A 13,336-nucleotide genomic window follows, 5' to 3' on the forward strand; every position below is an offset into this window, starting at 1 on the left:
CTAATGTCTTCTGGTTATTCAAATCATCACGATGAATTAATTTGCAAAGCTAAAGTCAGTATAACGATCAAGCCAATAGTGAACACATTCTTTAAACAAACTATGAAAATGTACCTGAGCAAGATTCTTCCAACTTTTCCCTGAACTTCTACGAGTGATCCTTCCTTCTTCGTCGCTACAAAGTATGAGTTTATCTCGAATTTGACCACCTTTTATTACCTCAAAGAACATTCCAACGAACAATGCACTTTATTCATCGATCACAACAGTAAGGCCTGTTTCAAACGACATTCTTCTCATGTACCGAACGCATTAACAACAATAGATAATGAGGTATCTCGATTGATTAACTATTGTTTTTAATGTTTTCGGCAAATTAGAAGCACGACGTTTGAACACTGAGCCTAAAAGACTTATGTAAATAATGTAATTTCCCCGATTTGCCGGAATAAATTAGCCAACAAAGTTTTGCAGTCTCAGGGCAATACTTTGCATATTTCTATTGTCCGTTCAACAAGATGGCGGACGAAGTTACTGAAGTAGAAGGAGCACTTCATCCAGGAATTATATAGCTCACTGTAATACGTGCAGTTGGTAACGTAAAATGATGGAATATAAATATGGTAAAGTTTCAACAAGCTACGAGGAAAACAAAAGACGAACAAGAGATTTCCGTATTTATTTTTCAATCTCTAACACAACATATATGTATATTAGCTGATAAAACTAAATCAACAAAGCTTTTTGTTTTATGAGTGATAACAAAATTTCAATCAAAGCGCTTTCTTCTGTCGATAAAACACCCCCACCCAGAATTCACAGACATCCTTTCATACAGAGGCTAATGCAGCGATTGATAGCTATCATTCATTCCGTCACCCGCTGACATGTGCGATCGAGTCAAAGTCTCCGATACTGTTATTAATCGCTGTCGAACTTGATTGAGTTTACTGACGTGTCAATTTGACCACCACGATAACTTCCGCGTTTCTTCTTTGTTTTCTCGTGACGAAACGATTTTCCTGAAATAGAAATAAACAATTCGTATAACTATCTGTACTGGATAGCTCTATTAGTTCTATAAACTGTTTTTCCTAGAGGTCCAGTAAGGATCATCTCTCATTGATCCAGTGTTACTACAGGAGGAAACCTAAACTAAACTAACTTTATTTATACTGGATAGCTCTATCAGTTCTAAAGTAAACTGTTCTTCCTAAAGGACCAGTAAGGATCATCTCTGACTGATCCAGTGTTACTACAGGAGGAAACCTATTTCACCAACCTTTAACAAATTTCAAATCACGGTTTGCTTTTTCTCCCCAACTCCCCGTTGCTCCTCTCTGAAAGGAAAACCACAACATGAAAATTGTGAAGTAATTTCTATGTACACTTCACAAACTACGATTCGTCTTCACCATGATTTATTTCAAGGTTATGGACGAGACAGAACACTGGGGTGGGAAGAGTAAAATACAAGAACGTCTGGCAAGCTGAACTCTCTTTTTATTGTGCGTTACCTTCGCTTCAAAACTATTATCTTTCAGTCTAAGATCAACGCTCACGTTCTCAGAAACGACTCTTCGGAATGGCATCGGTGTTGTGTTCTGAAACAATTTAAAAAATCATCGTTATATACTGTAGTGGTTGTATGGTCGTGGTTGAAATGGTGTAAGGAATCTTACTTCATCCTTTTTCGACTTTTTCGCTTTTGGGATTGAGTTGGGCGTCGATGTATCTATGGAGATAAATACAAAGTATTTAGTTTGGTATACAAAGATGTTTCATGATATACTTTTCCAGTACAAATGCAGAACAACCTGGATTTCATTGCCTTGTTTAGTTTACAGAACTTACTTTTCTTGTTTAAACTCTCGTTGTTGAACTGCAAAACACAAATAGTTTGCGTCGATGAATGTATTATATTATTGTATAAACAACAAAGTAAACAAAAAAGTGAACAAAAGTGTAAACGGAAAGCTATCCAAATGAATGCATACCGACACTTCGCTTGTATCTGTTCCAAACTTTTTGCTAGGAAAAATAAAACATAAAAAACCGAATGAATATTTCTTCGCTGCATGTCAGGATAATCCTAGAAGACGTGCAAGAAATTCAACATATGGACAAAGGGCTTTATTTTCTCAGTAAATATTTCTCTTAAAATGGTTAATTCCTAAAGGTATTATTCAAAGTTCAAAAAACAGATTCGCCCTAACCTTTTCTCCTTCGTCTTTTCATCTGTATCCGATTCGTCACTTGATTCAGAAGAAGACGACTCGGTAGAGCTATCTTTCCCATTTACAAGACTTTCATTCGTCTTCCCGCTCTTTTTAACCTTCTTCGCAACTGTCTTGCTGTGATTTTCTTCATCAACACTCTCATCGCTGGAACTCTCTCGCTTTCTCTTTATTCCAGTTGTATGTAAGCTTCCATTCTTTAAGCTTGACTTGTTCTTACTGTCCTCTGTTTTCTCGCTACTAGAAGAGGATTCATCGCTACTACCAGAAGAGGATTCATCGCTACTCTCCGACTCTTTTTTTTTATTTTTTCCTCCAGCATTTCCCTTCGCATCTTCCTTTCCTTTCGTTTTTGTGTTTTGTTTTTGCCCAGAGTTTTCTTTGCTTTTAGATTTTCCCTTTTTCACACCTTCGCTTTCATCGGAGTCTGACTCACTTTCATCACTGGATGAATCTTCCTCAGTTTCTTCATCTGAACTGTCAGAACTCTCATCACTACTGGGATCTTTCTTATCCTTAGTTTTCACCTTTCCCCCTCCAACATCTTTCTCAACTTTCTTCTTTTCATCTCCAGGTTCCTCACTTTCTTCTTCAGAATTGGATCCAGTTTCACTGCTCGATTCCTGCTCCTTACTTTTTAAATCTTTTTTCTTCACTATTTTACTTGTGCCATCATTCTTACTCATCTTACTTTGTTTCAAATTCTTCTTCATCACTTCAGATTCCTCCTCTTCATCAGAACTGCTTTCAGATGAATCACTTTCACTAGAACTGCTTTCTTTATCTTTGCCTTTCACTGGTAACTTTTTCTTTTCTGTTGGTTTAACTTTGCTGACAAGTTGTTTACCTTTTGTTATTGTTTGTTCTTTATTTTGATCAGAGCTGCTCTCAGATGATGACTCATCTTCGCTGCTGTCCTTTTTTACTTTCTTTTGTGACTTTTGCCCTTTTTCAGCTGTAAACAAGTCTTTCTTTCCTGCCTTCTTACTCAATTTTTGCACCTTTGATATCTTCTCTGTTGCTACCTCATCTTCAGACTCTGTACTGCTATCTTCTGAACTACTAGAACCTTCACTCGACTTATTTTTGTTGGCTCTCTTCGAACTGTCTGTTTTCTTTGCCTCGGACTTCTTTTTACCCAAAGCTTTGTTAACTGTTTGTTCATCCTCTGATTCCGAACTGCTTCCTTCAGAACTACTAGAACTACTAGAACTGCTCTTTCTTTGCTTTCCTTTTTTGTTTTTCACTTTCTTAGCTGCTTCCAATTTATCCTTGCTTTCCAATTCTTCCTCATCAGAACTACCACTATCACTACTTGACGAGCTCTCTTTCTTCTTCACTACTTTATCCTTTTTTAATTTTTCTTTTGTTGTTTTACTCTTAACATCACTGTCATCATCACTCTCACTGGAGTCCGACTCGGAAGAATTGTCAACATCCATGACTGAATCATTCGCTAGCATCTTGTTTGTTTTCTTCTTGTTTACATTCACAGCAGCCATGGGGGCTTTAGGAACTATAAAAATGTAAAAAAACCCAATTAATTTAAAGTATTAGCCGGTGTGGAAGTTATCATAATTTTTGAGCAATTATTCATAGTCACTTTATCAAAACTGAAAACAAACCTTCTTTTTTTCTTTTACTGACTTTTAATCTGGCATCTTTACTTTCTTTTTGTTTCAAACTTGCAAAGAAAACAAAAAATTGAAGGACCAGACAAGAATATGAAATGCGGGGAAACACATACAGCACAGGTTCGGTATCAACTTACTTCACAAATGTTTGGTACCACTCTAGTATAGTAGAATCACTCGTCTCAGAATCTTTGATTTCCTATGTTAAACATTTAAAATCATCAACAATGTTACATTTAAGGCTTGATATTTCAAGTCAGGTTTGTATGTTATGTACTGTTGTTAAAACATGGGTTTGTTTGCCTGATTGGCAAGACTCAGTTACGAGATTATGGAAGAATATATCAATACACTATAATCATTCTGATCTAATATTGTGGTTGTTGTGGGTGGTTCAGATGAAGGGGCCAATAATTAGAAATGATGAACCAGTCCAGGTGTCAATCCTGGGGTATATGGGGTTCTGCAGGCTTGCTGTATTACTACATCTATATAGAACAGTTCTAGTGACAGGCTCCCCCCTAAAACGTATCTTTTTTTAATATATTTTTTCTGAAATCCAATATCACCCTTAGCACTGATAAAAACCAGAATATCCTCTTGATGGCAATAATATATTAAAATAGTTATAAAAATTCTGATAAAATATCGTCTATACCACACGTGGTTGGATCAGGATAGCAAAAAATTTCTAAAATTTCTTTCAAATTTCTATCGTTCATAGCGACTTCATCACAGAAAATATTTAAAATCTAAGTTACTTACCGATCCAATTTCCTTCTTGAAGCATTTTGCAGTCTTTTGTAGCTTGTTTTGAAGTAAAAATTGTTGAATATATGGGTAAACACTGCTTGGTACAACCTCCATGTCGCAATCCAAAAAACACGTGTTTATTCTAAATTATCTCCCCCCTGGTTTACAGGTGCACATAATATTTTTATAATAACTCACGCATATATCCGGGGGGGGGAAACTTTTGTTTTCCTTAAAGAAATCATCGTCAAATCATCGTTTTCAATACTCAAAATTCTTAGGAAAATGTGATGGAAAATCTCGATAGAATTCCTGATATTAACTGCAGTAATGTTTCAGTTTAGTTTAGACGAGGCGATCGCCAATCCACCGGCTTTGATTGCGGAAAATCCTTCTGATATTGAAGATAAATGCTCAGGAGAGAAAGTTAAGAAGCTCTCCAAGGCTGGCTTGGATAGGATCAAGGTAGCTGAGGAAATAAATGGATCGGTGTTGTCTCGTTGGAGCGATCGTGCTAGCTTTCAAAGCTTTATGAATGCAATTGCAACGCTTAGCGCCAAGAAACACCAAGAAACGCTACAAAAACAGCAACAAAACAAGGAAATGATTGATAAGTTTCGATTTTTTATGCAACAAGGTCAGCAGATAATGGGAAAACAACAATATCAGAGGACTGTACCATCTCTACAAGAACAATCTAAAACATTCAATCTATTTACAAACCAGCAACCAGTTGTTGTTCAAGATAATTCGACTAAACCAACCGCCTCCCCAAACAACCTAATTTCAACTGAGCCAAAGGTTTCCTCACCTGCACAAACAATACCAAAGGTTAGAAAAGTTATGAAGGGAGGCATACTGGTATCTCTGCCAATCAATGCTCGTCACCCTCCTGAGGGTAAGCCGCCTGAAGGACTACCCAGGGGGGAAAGTGGACCAGTTGCAAACAATGATAAAGAGGACGGTTTCGGAAATATTCTGGACGATATTCTGGCGAGAACCCAGAGTTCACAGGAGACAAATACTGTGACAGTAAAGAGATCTATGTTGTCAAAAGCTGCAAATCAGAATGCTAGAGCGAAAAAAATAACCGACAGTAAAGGGGGAAAGGCTGCAAACACATACACGCCTCAAGCAATTCCAAACAAGACTGGGGGAAAGCCACCTCTGACACTGACTGATAATAATGATTTGGATGATCAATTGATTAGTTTCCCGGGTAGCGAAAAAGCTTCAAAATCTAATGTTGTATGCTTAGGAAGTGGTCCATTTGATGCTCAACAAAGCAAAGCTCAACTAGCTACCATCATGGTAAGCACGACAGAGCTGAACTCTAATATTGACAGAGAAAGCAGCAGACTTGAGCCATCTGAACTGAACACAAATCAATTAATTTCAACTGTATCAGGCTGTAAAAATCTCCCTGCTATTACAACTAAAACTAATGCCAATCCTGGTAGTGATTATGAAAAGGATGATAATCTAACAACAGATGGTGAAATTCAAAAGGATTATAGTAAAAATGATGGTCAGGCAAAGCTCCTCAACAAGGCTAGGAATGATAGTAAAGATGATTCAGAAATTCACATAACACCAGATCCCGCAACTGATAAAGACAGCATTGCAAATCATTCAGAAAGTTATCCCAGAGTATTAAATAATGAGATTGTTAGTGGGAATTCCAACAGTCCAGGAGGGGATACATTTCACCCCAGCGTGGAATCAGACATTGATACAGTGAAAACTGATAAACCTTCTATAGGTATTTTAGAATGTGAAGATATCACTTCCAGGGTTACATCTAGCTGCGAAGTAGCTGGTTTAGCCAAAGTAGGCATTGAAAAACAGGGTATAACAGACAGTGAACAAAGCCCCACATCCCTTACCTCTGACATTATTGTTAGTGCTAAACCAAGTATTGAAAGAAAGTGTGACATTGAACTCAAACCAGACCCCATGACTGTAATTACTTCTCATAGTGTGGTGACTGCTGAACAAGATAGTAAACCAGACCCTTTGCAACACATTCCTGCTTCTCAAAACCACGAAATTGATCAGAATGTTCTACCCATTAGCCAGGTGAAATTGTCTGGTAACGATGATGGTCTGGTTAACAAAACTCTGCATGAAACTGAAACTAGTCAAGCTGATGGAAATCTTGATTTTTCTGATAACCTAAACAAAAAAACTGGATGTGAGCAAGACATAAACTCAAGTCTTTCTCAAGAAGACTGTGATAGAACTGAAGGTGGAATTAATGCAGAGAATAGTTCTGTATCTGGTGATCTTGTAATAGATATAGACTGTGAAAGTGATGCAATAAAAAAAATATTACCCACACCAAGAATAACAAGAAGAATGAGATATTTAAGTTTTACGACGAGTGAGTCCAGTGACTGTGATGAACAAACAATATCTTCGTTTGATTGGATAAGAAAGTTGAATGAAAAAAAAAGTGAAGATAATATTGAAAATAAAAAGCAAAGTAAGCAAGTTATACTTATGTAGTCATTTAAAACAATTTTATGTGTATTAATTATTTTATATCGACTAATTTTAGCCGCAAGTTTTACTGGTACTCCACAAGAAAATAGTTCCAGTCAGCCTGGTAAAAATAATAAACCGTCTTATACTAAAAGAGAATTTGTGCCAACAATATCACAAAACCAACAACAAACCCTGGCTACAAAGTGCACACATGAAGACAATGATATGAACGCCAATAAAGGGAAAGGTTTTGAAGTGAAGGGGAATGCAGGTGCAACGAAAGATCCAGAAGTGGATGAAAGAAAAGGAAAAGAAGATGATGGGAAATTCACAGTAGAAACAGGGGTAAAGAGAAAGCAAAATCATAAATTATGAAATTATGACTCCGAGATAAGTTTCATGCATTCCTTGCTAAACTGTATTGATACTCAAAAGTCAAATTTAGACTACCTGTACAACTGTTGTTTAACTTGCAGGATTTTATGTTAAACAATGCACCAGAATTCTACAAAAGACGAGTGACAAGATCTATGTCTCAAAGTGACCTGGATTTATCACGCGACGGTTATAAAGAAAGCTTTCCCAAACAAGGAAAGAGAAATTCCCCCGAGCAACCAACCCGAAGATCTCAAAGAAGACGGCCAGATTCGAGTATTGATGATCAGAAACGACAAAGGATTTCACGAGAAAGATCACAAGAACAGCGAAGACCTTCAGAAGGTAGATCACGAAACGGTCGTGGACGTAATGCTGAACGAAGGTCAAACAGTAGCGGTCAAAAGGGAAGATCTAGAACACCACATAGAGAAGCTGAGGTCGGCGAATGTAAACGTAAAACAAGCCATGAAAAGAGCCATACATCAAGCGGTTCCCGTGATGGTAAACGCAGAAAATCGTACCCAGGAAAACAAGAACCAAAAGTTGTTATTGAAAAAGAAGTCGATGATCCTCCTAGTTTGTTGTCGATGGTTTCTGGTGAGACCTTTGATGTCACTGTTGCACAACAGGTTGTTAATTTTAATACATTTGCCAAAGCAATTATGATTATGATAGACACATGCTTTGAAGATTAAACTAGGCACTCTGAAAAACACTTGTGTATCCTGATTAAAACCAAATGGTCATTCATCAAATTATTACCGATTATTCATATATATATATTGATTGTGTGATCGACATTTTATTTTTCTACGATTAAAGCTGATAGTTTTTATTACTTTTTTCAGGAATTGTCTGATAAACGAAAAAGTAAGTATTGCATTTTCACTATAAAGTCTGAGACGATCAGGAAGAGTTTGTGTTTAGTGACTTCAGATTGGTTTATTTTTTATCCAATTGATCGAGTTTGTGTTTAGATAATAAACGGAAAGGAAGGAAAAAGAAGGCAAAGATAACGGAGTGGTTTTTAAGAAAAGAAAGAGAGAAAAATATGCAACGAACAAGAGACAATCCAGTCGTGAAAGAACGGCCTCTGTGTTTGTTTTACAGCGGTGGAAAGTGTTCTAAAGTATGCATGCTTACAACATATTGACATACATACACTAGTAATATAGTTTACCCTGTTGAAACCATATACAACCTTTTGCTGTACAATCCATATATCTTATTGTACCAAACATGACTCTTTGTCACCATACAGTGTCTTATTGTACCATATACATTACCATATTGTACAATCCAATTCCTTGTTGAACCATAGAATACCTCACCGGGTCATAAGGACCTTATGTAGATATTTCTAGACTAACTGTACCATATCGTGCCTAACTACAATCACTCAGTACTTTTCTCTACCATGGGGTAATACGTTACTAGTACATAATATACATATTCCATGTTTTAGGGCGAAACTTGTGAGTTTAAGCACGAGAAAATCAAAGAGTTATGTCGATATTATGTTGTGAATGGTTGTGATAATGATGTGTATGGAATGTGCCCTCGAATGCATGGTAAGTGTATCTTGTTATCTTGTATTGCTGCTGGTCTTTTTTGGTCGCTGTTTTGATTTGTTTTTTTTTTCCAGGTGAATTTCCGTGCATGTTCTTTCACCTGCGTGGATATTGTGCGAAGAATGATGATTGTAAATACTCACATGCAGCTCTGACTGAAGAAACTCAAGGCATTTTAGAGAAGGTAAGTTCTTTGAAGACATCATTTGTGAGAAAGACGAAGAGCAAGCACTGTAGAGTACTTATTACTTACGTGGAGAGTGCTTATACTATTCTGACTATTTACGTTCATTCACTCAAGATTTACACAGGTATCGACTTTTTATTCCAGTATGTTGCTGAGACCGCGGAAAGGAAGCAAGCACAAGAAAGAAATAATCCACCACCATCCAGTAATCTCACTACTGCCACCGGCAACTCTGGATTTTGCTCTAACCCTGGATTGAGCTCTAACTTTGGATTGAGCTCTAAACCTGGATTGAGCTCTAAACCTGGATTGAGCTCTAACCCTGGATTAAGCTCTAATCCTGGATTGAGCTCTAATCCTGGATTGAGCTCTTCTCTCCTACTAACACAGCCACTCAGTAAGTTGTAAAACAACGTTTTTTGATAACGGAGTTGGAGTGCTGTTGTTGATCCAAATCAAGAATAATTTAGAACTGCATGATAGAACCATCTAGTATCCAGAATAAATAAAGTTAGTTTAGTTTAGATTTCCTGTTTTAGATTTCCTGTTTTAGTAACACTGGATCAATAAGAGATGATTCTTACTGGCACTCTAGGAAGAACAGTTTAGAACTGATAGAGCAATCCAGTATAAATAAAGTTAGTTTAGTTTAGGTTTCCTCCTGTAATAACACTGGATCAATAAGAGATGATGCTTACTGGACCTCTAGGAAGAACAGTTTAGAACTGATAGAACTATTCAGTATAAATAAAGTTAGTTTAATTTAGGTTTCTTTTTGTAGTAACACTGGATCAATAAGAGATGATCCTTACTGGACCTCTAGGAAGAACAGTTTAGAACTGATAGAACTATTCAGTATAAATAAAGTTAGTTTAATTTAGGTTTCTTTTTGTAGTAACACTGGATCAATAAGAGATGATCCTTACTAGACCTCTAGGAAGAACAGTTTAGAACTGATAGAGCTATCCAGTATAAATAAAGTTAGTTTAATTTAGGTTTCCTCTAAGATATTTTTCTTCAAGGTTCACCATCAGTGACAGGACGAAGTGTCCAACGTTTGTGTTCCCTCTCGTCTTACAAGCCTCAGTTGCTGTCATCTCTCGCAAGCACTGTTAGAACAGTTGGAAATCGACCAGAAAACGACGCCAGACAGACAGATGCTATCAAAGAGTTCCTGCCTGGGATGTTTAAAGAGAGATAAACTCTAACGGGGAGCTAACAAGATCCTCGGTCATTGAAATACATATAATATAAAAGAACTGTATATTAAAACCTTTGTTTCTATGTATTTGTGGTGCGGTCGTGTCTTTGAAATCTCTGATTTTAAGACGAGACAATAAATAAACAAATAAATATGTATTATTTGGCCTGAATTTTTCACCTTACACTCAATAGATTTCAAATCAGAACATACAGGGCTAAACAGATATACTGGACTATAAGAAATCGATTATCAATTGATTATCGAAACAATCGATTATTTGGATTTTGTCTACTAAAAGTCACGAAGTTATATGGGAATTGCTTGGGCTTGCTGTGGCGTAGAGTATTTTAATACTTTGATACATTGCAACGTTTACACGTGGAATATATGTTGATTTTGTTTCTAAGCCTTATTTCAAAATGAGTTTAGAAGCAATCAGATACAAACCCGGACATTTAGAGATTTTAAATCAATTGCTTTTGCCGCACCAAACGATTTATGAAACGGTGAAGAATACTGAAGATGGATGGCAAGCCATACGACAAATGAAGGTATGAACTATGAATACTGGCTTTATACTGCACGAGGTCTGACAGGCTCTTGCACGTCGGGATCAGCCAAGCAAAGCTGAGACCCCAAAGCAATTTCTAAGCACTTTGCTATTTAGGTTAGAGGGGCACCTGCCATTGCTATAGTTGGATCTCTGAGCCTCGCTGTGGAGCTAGCAACAAAATGTTTTGATAGTAAAGATAGCCTGATTGACTGGGTTGTGGCTCGGTTAGACTACTTGGTTACCGCGCGACCGACAGCTGTTAACATGGCAATTGCATCAGCAAAGCTCAAAAAATTCGTGAAGTTGGATAAATATGCAGGTACTACTACAGAGGAAATGAAATGTTGCTTGATTGCAGAAATCGAGAGCATGCTTGCAAAGGATATTGCAGACAACAAGGCTATTGGCTCTCACGGAGCCAATCACATGATGGCTAATATTAAAGCTGAGAAGATTGTTGCCATGACTCACTGTAATACTGGTTCTCTGGCAACAGCCGGCTATGGAACGGCGTTGGGTGTGGTCAGAGCATTGCACGAGACTGGCGCTTTGGAACATGTCTATTGTACTGAAACAAGACCATACAATCAGGGCTCTAGACTGACTGCATATGAACTTGTTCACGATCACATACCCTCCACTTTAATAGCAGACTCAATGGTGTCAATTGCCTTGAAAGAGAAAAAGGTCTCAGCCATTGTTGTTGGTGCAGATAGAGTTGCTGCAAATGGTGACACAGCCAATAAAATTGGGACCTATCAATTGGCAATTTCAGGTAAATTTGGCAATAAAATTTCAGGTAGATTGGAAATTTTCAATCAACTCAAATGTCATGTAACTTTGGCTTCTTTGGGGATGTGTGCTTCCAGTTTGAATGTATTATTTCCACAATGTGGAACAGTTTAGATTAGTATGAAATGATTCTCATCCCTGATGGAAGAACTATTTTTATTTGAAGTAATTCAGTTTAAATACTCTTCTGATCTCTCATTTCAGCAAAGTACCACAAAGTTCCATTCTACATAGCCGCACCAAGCACCTCCGTCGACCTCGCTTGCAAGTCAGGCAGTGACATCATCATAGAAGAGCGACCCCAGAAGGAACTCACCCACCTAAAAGGCCAACCTATTGCTGCCGCTGGTATCGACTGCTGGAACCCTGCGTTTGATGTGACTCCTGCTGATCTTATAACAGGTGGCATTGTGACAGAATTTGGTGTGTTTAAACCTTCAGAATTACAAGGAAAGATTAAAAAGAACTTGTCAAATGGTTGATGGAATCGTTAAATGGTTGAACTCTTGCAAAAATCTTCAACAAAAGAGAAAAACTGCTTTTATTAGATGAACAATTGTAACTTGCAAAACGAAAACGAGTCATATATTGAAATTAATTAAATAAATAATATTTTTTGTTTGTTTCTTGAGCCTTGTATTTTGGTTTACGAAAGATTATATTACACGCTATAATTCTGGGGGTTAAACCTTTGACCTCTCTCCACTGCGAGCTGTTTTATATTTTAGCAAACTAGGCAACGGTGAAATGCCTAAAGCAGGCACCGGCCCTCCGTAATAACAGACCATCCAATATACACACTTAAGAAGTAATGGTATCGCCCAGGGGAATTGGATGATAGGCGTGTGATATTACGCACGTATTTATGATATCTTGAGCATATGTAATTCCATCCTTTCCTGACAATGCCCGAATGATGTCATCAAATGTTGCGAAAAATGACACTATCTTATATGGATCCATGAGGAGTTTTCTACCTGAAAAAGATATCTCAAACGTGGTGGTCCAGTGTAGTCTGTGTAGGTAGTATATATTCTACAATAAGGTGTCGTGGTTTGTGTCTGAACTACCTGAGAAAGATATCTCAAACGTGGTGGTCCAGTGTAGGTAGTATTCTACAATAAGGTGTCGTGGTTTGTGTCTGAACTACCTGAAAAGATATCTCAAACGTGGTGGCCCAGTGTAGGTAGTATTCTACATAAGTTGTCGTGGTTTGTGTCTGAACTAACCTGAAAAAGATATCTCAAACGTGGTGGTCCAGTGTAGGTAGTATTCTACAATAAGGTGTCGTGGTTTGTGTCTGAACTACCTGAAAAAGATATCTCAAACGTGGTGGTCCAGTGTAGGTAGTATTCTACAATAAGGTGTCGTGGTTTGTGTCTGAACTACCTGAAAAAGATATCTCAAACGTGGTGGCCCAGTGTAGGTAGTATTCTACAATAAGCTGTCGTGGTTTGTGTCTGAACTACCTGAAACCTAAAAAGATATTCCAAACAGACAGTTTTCTACATTAAATCTTTCGTGGTTTGTATCTAAACTG

At 37.4% G+C, this 13,336-nt stretch overlaps 3 protein-coding genes across 4 annotated transcripts; 2 read left to right on the forward strand and 1 right to left on the reverse strand.

The window, feature by feature from the left end:
- Positions 1 to 805: 805 nt before the first annotated feature.
- LOC114523263 (nucleolar and coiled-body phosphoprotein 1-like) lies at positions 806 to 4,740 on the reverse strand. Its single transcript, XM_028544130.1, has 10 exons — positions 4,637 to 4,740; positions 4,009 to 4,070; positions 3,863 to 3,921; positions 2,217 to 3,753; positions 1,998 to 2,031; positions 1,855 to 1,882; positions 1,683 to 1,735; positions 1,518 to 1,604; positions 1,283 to 1,340; positions 806 to 1,022 (listed from the first exon to the last, which is right to left on the reverse strand). The coding sequence occupies exons 1-10, from the start codon at positions 4,736 to 4,738 to the stop codon at positions 922 to 924; spliced, it is 2,121 nt and encodes a 706-aa protein (XP_028399931.1). The 5' UTR covers positions 4,739 to 4,740; the 3' UTR covers positions 806 to 921.
- Positions 4,741 to 4,864: 124 nt separating this feature from the next.
- LOC114523182 lies at positions 4,865 to 10,579 on the forward strand. The gene is made up of 9 exons (XM_028544045.1): positions 4,865 to 7,109; positions 7,185 to 7,456; positions 7,588 to 8,118; positions 8,338 to 8,359; positions 8,467 to 8,618; positions 8,955 to 9,060; positions 9,135 to 9,244; positions 9,392 to 9,644; positions 10,270 to 10,579. The coding sequence occupies exons 1-9, from the start codon at positions 4,955 to 4,957 to the stop codon at positions 10,446 to 10,448; spliced, it is 3,780 nt and encodes a 1,259-aa protein (XP_028399846.1). The 5' UTR covers positions 4,865 to 4,954; the 3' UTR covers positions 10,449 to 10,579.
- Positions 10,580 to 10,805: 226 nt separating this feature from the next.
- Positions 10,806 to 12,373, forward strand: LOC114523114 (methylthioribose-1-phosphate isomerase-like). 2 transcript variants are annotated; one of them, XM_028543956.1, is made up of 3 exons: positions 10,806 to 11,002; positions 11,119 to 11,803; positions 12,001 to 12,373. In XM_028543956.1, exons 1-3 carry the CDS (start codon positions 10,871 to 10,873, stop codon positions 12,276 to 12,278), a joined length of 1,095 nt encoding a protein of 364 aa, XP_028399757.1. In that variant the 5' UTR covers positions 10,806 to 10,870; the 3' UTR covers positions 12,279 to 12,373. The 2 variants fall into 2 exon arrangements, with proteins under 2 accessions (XP_028399757.1, XP_028399758.1); XM_028543957.1 differs by having other exon boundaries at positions 11,119 to 11,779.
- The last annotated feature ends 963 nt before the right edge of the window (positions 12,374 to 13,336 follow it).

Source organism: Dendronephthya gigantea, unplaced genomic scaffold, assembly GCF_004324835.1.
Source record: "Dendronephthya gigantea isolate DGI-Jeju-01 unplaced genomic scaffold, DenGig_1.0 000026F, whole genome shotgun sequence".
Lineage (NCBI taxonomy): Eukaryota > Metazoa > Cnidaria > Anthozoa > Malacalcyonacea > Nephtheidae > Dendronephthya > Dendronephthya gigantea.

Coding starts and splice junctions, on each gene's coding strand:
- LOC114523263 (XM_028544130.1), bottom strand. CDS start 4,738: ATGGAGGTTGTACCAAGCAGTGTTTACCCATATATTCAACAATTTTTA. Junction 3,754..3,862: donor CAGTAAAAGAAAAAAAGAAG/GTTTGTTTTCAG, acceptor ACATTTTTATAG/TTCCTAAAGCCCCCATGGCT. Junction 2,032..2,216: donor GAAAAGACGAAGGAGAAAAG/GTTAGGGCGAAT, acceptor TATTTTTCCTAG/CAAAAAGTTTGGAACAGATA.
- LOC114523182 (XM_028544045.1), top strand. CDS start 4,955: ATGTTTCAGTTTAGTTTAGACGAGGCGATCGCCAATCCACCGGCTTTG. Junction 7,110..7,184: donor TATTGAAAATAAAAAGCAAA/GTAAGCAAGTTA, acceptor GACTAATTTTAG/CCGCAAGTTTTACTGGTACT. Junction 7,457..7,587: donor AATTCACAGTAGAAACAGGG/GTAAAGAGAAAG, acceptor TTTAACTTGCAG/GATTTTATGTTAAACAATGC.
- LOC114523114 (XM_028543956.1), top strand. CDS start 10,871: ATGAGTTTAGAAGCAATCAGATACAAACCCGGACATTTAGAGATTTTA. Junction 11,003..11,118: donor AAGCCATACGACAAATGAAG/GTATGAACTATG, acceptor TTTGCTATTTAG/GTTAGAGGGGCACCTGCCAT. Junction 11,804..12,000: donor ATTTGGCAATAAAATTTCAG/GTAGATTGGAAA, acceptor CTCTCATTTCAG/CAAAGTACCACAAAGTTCCA.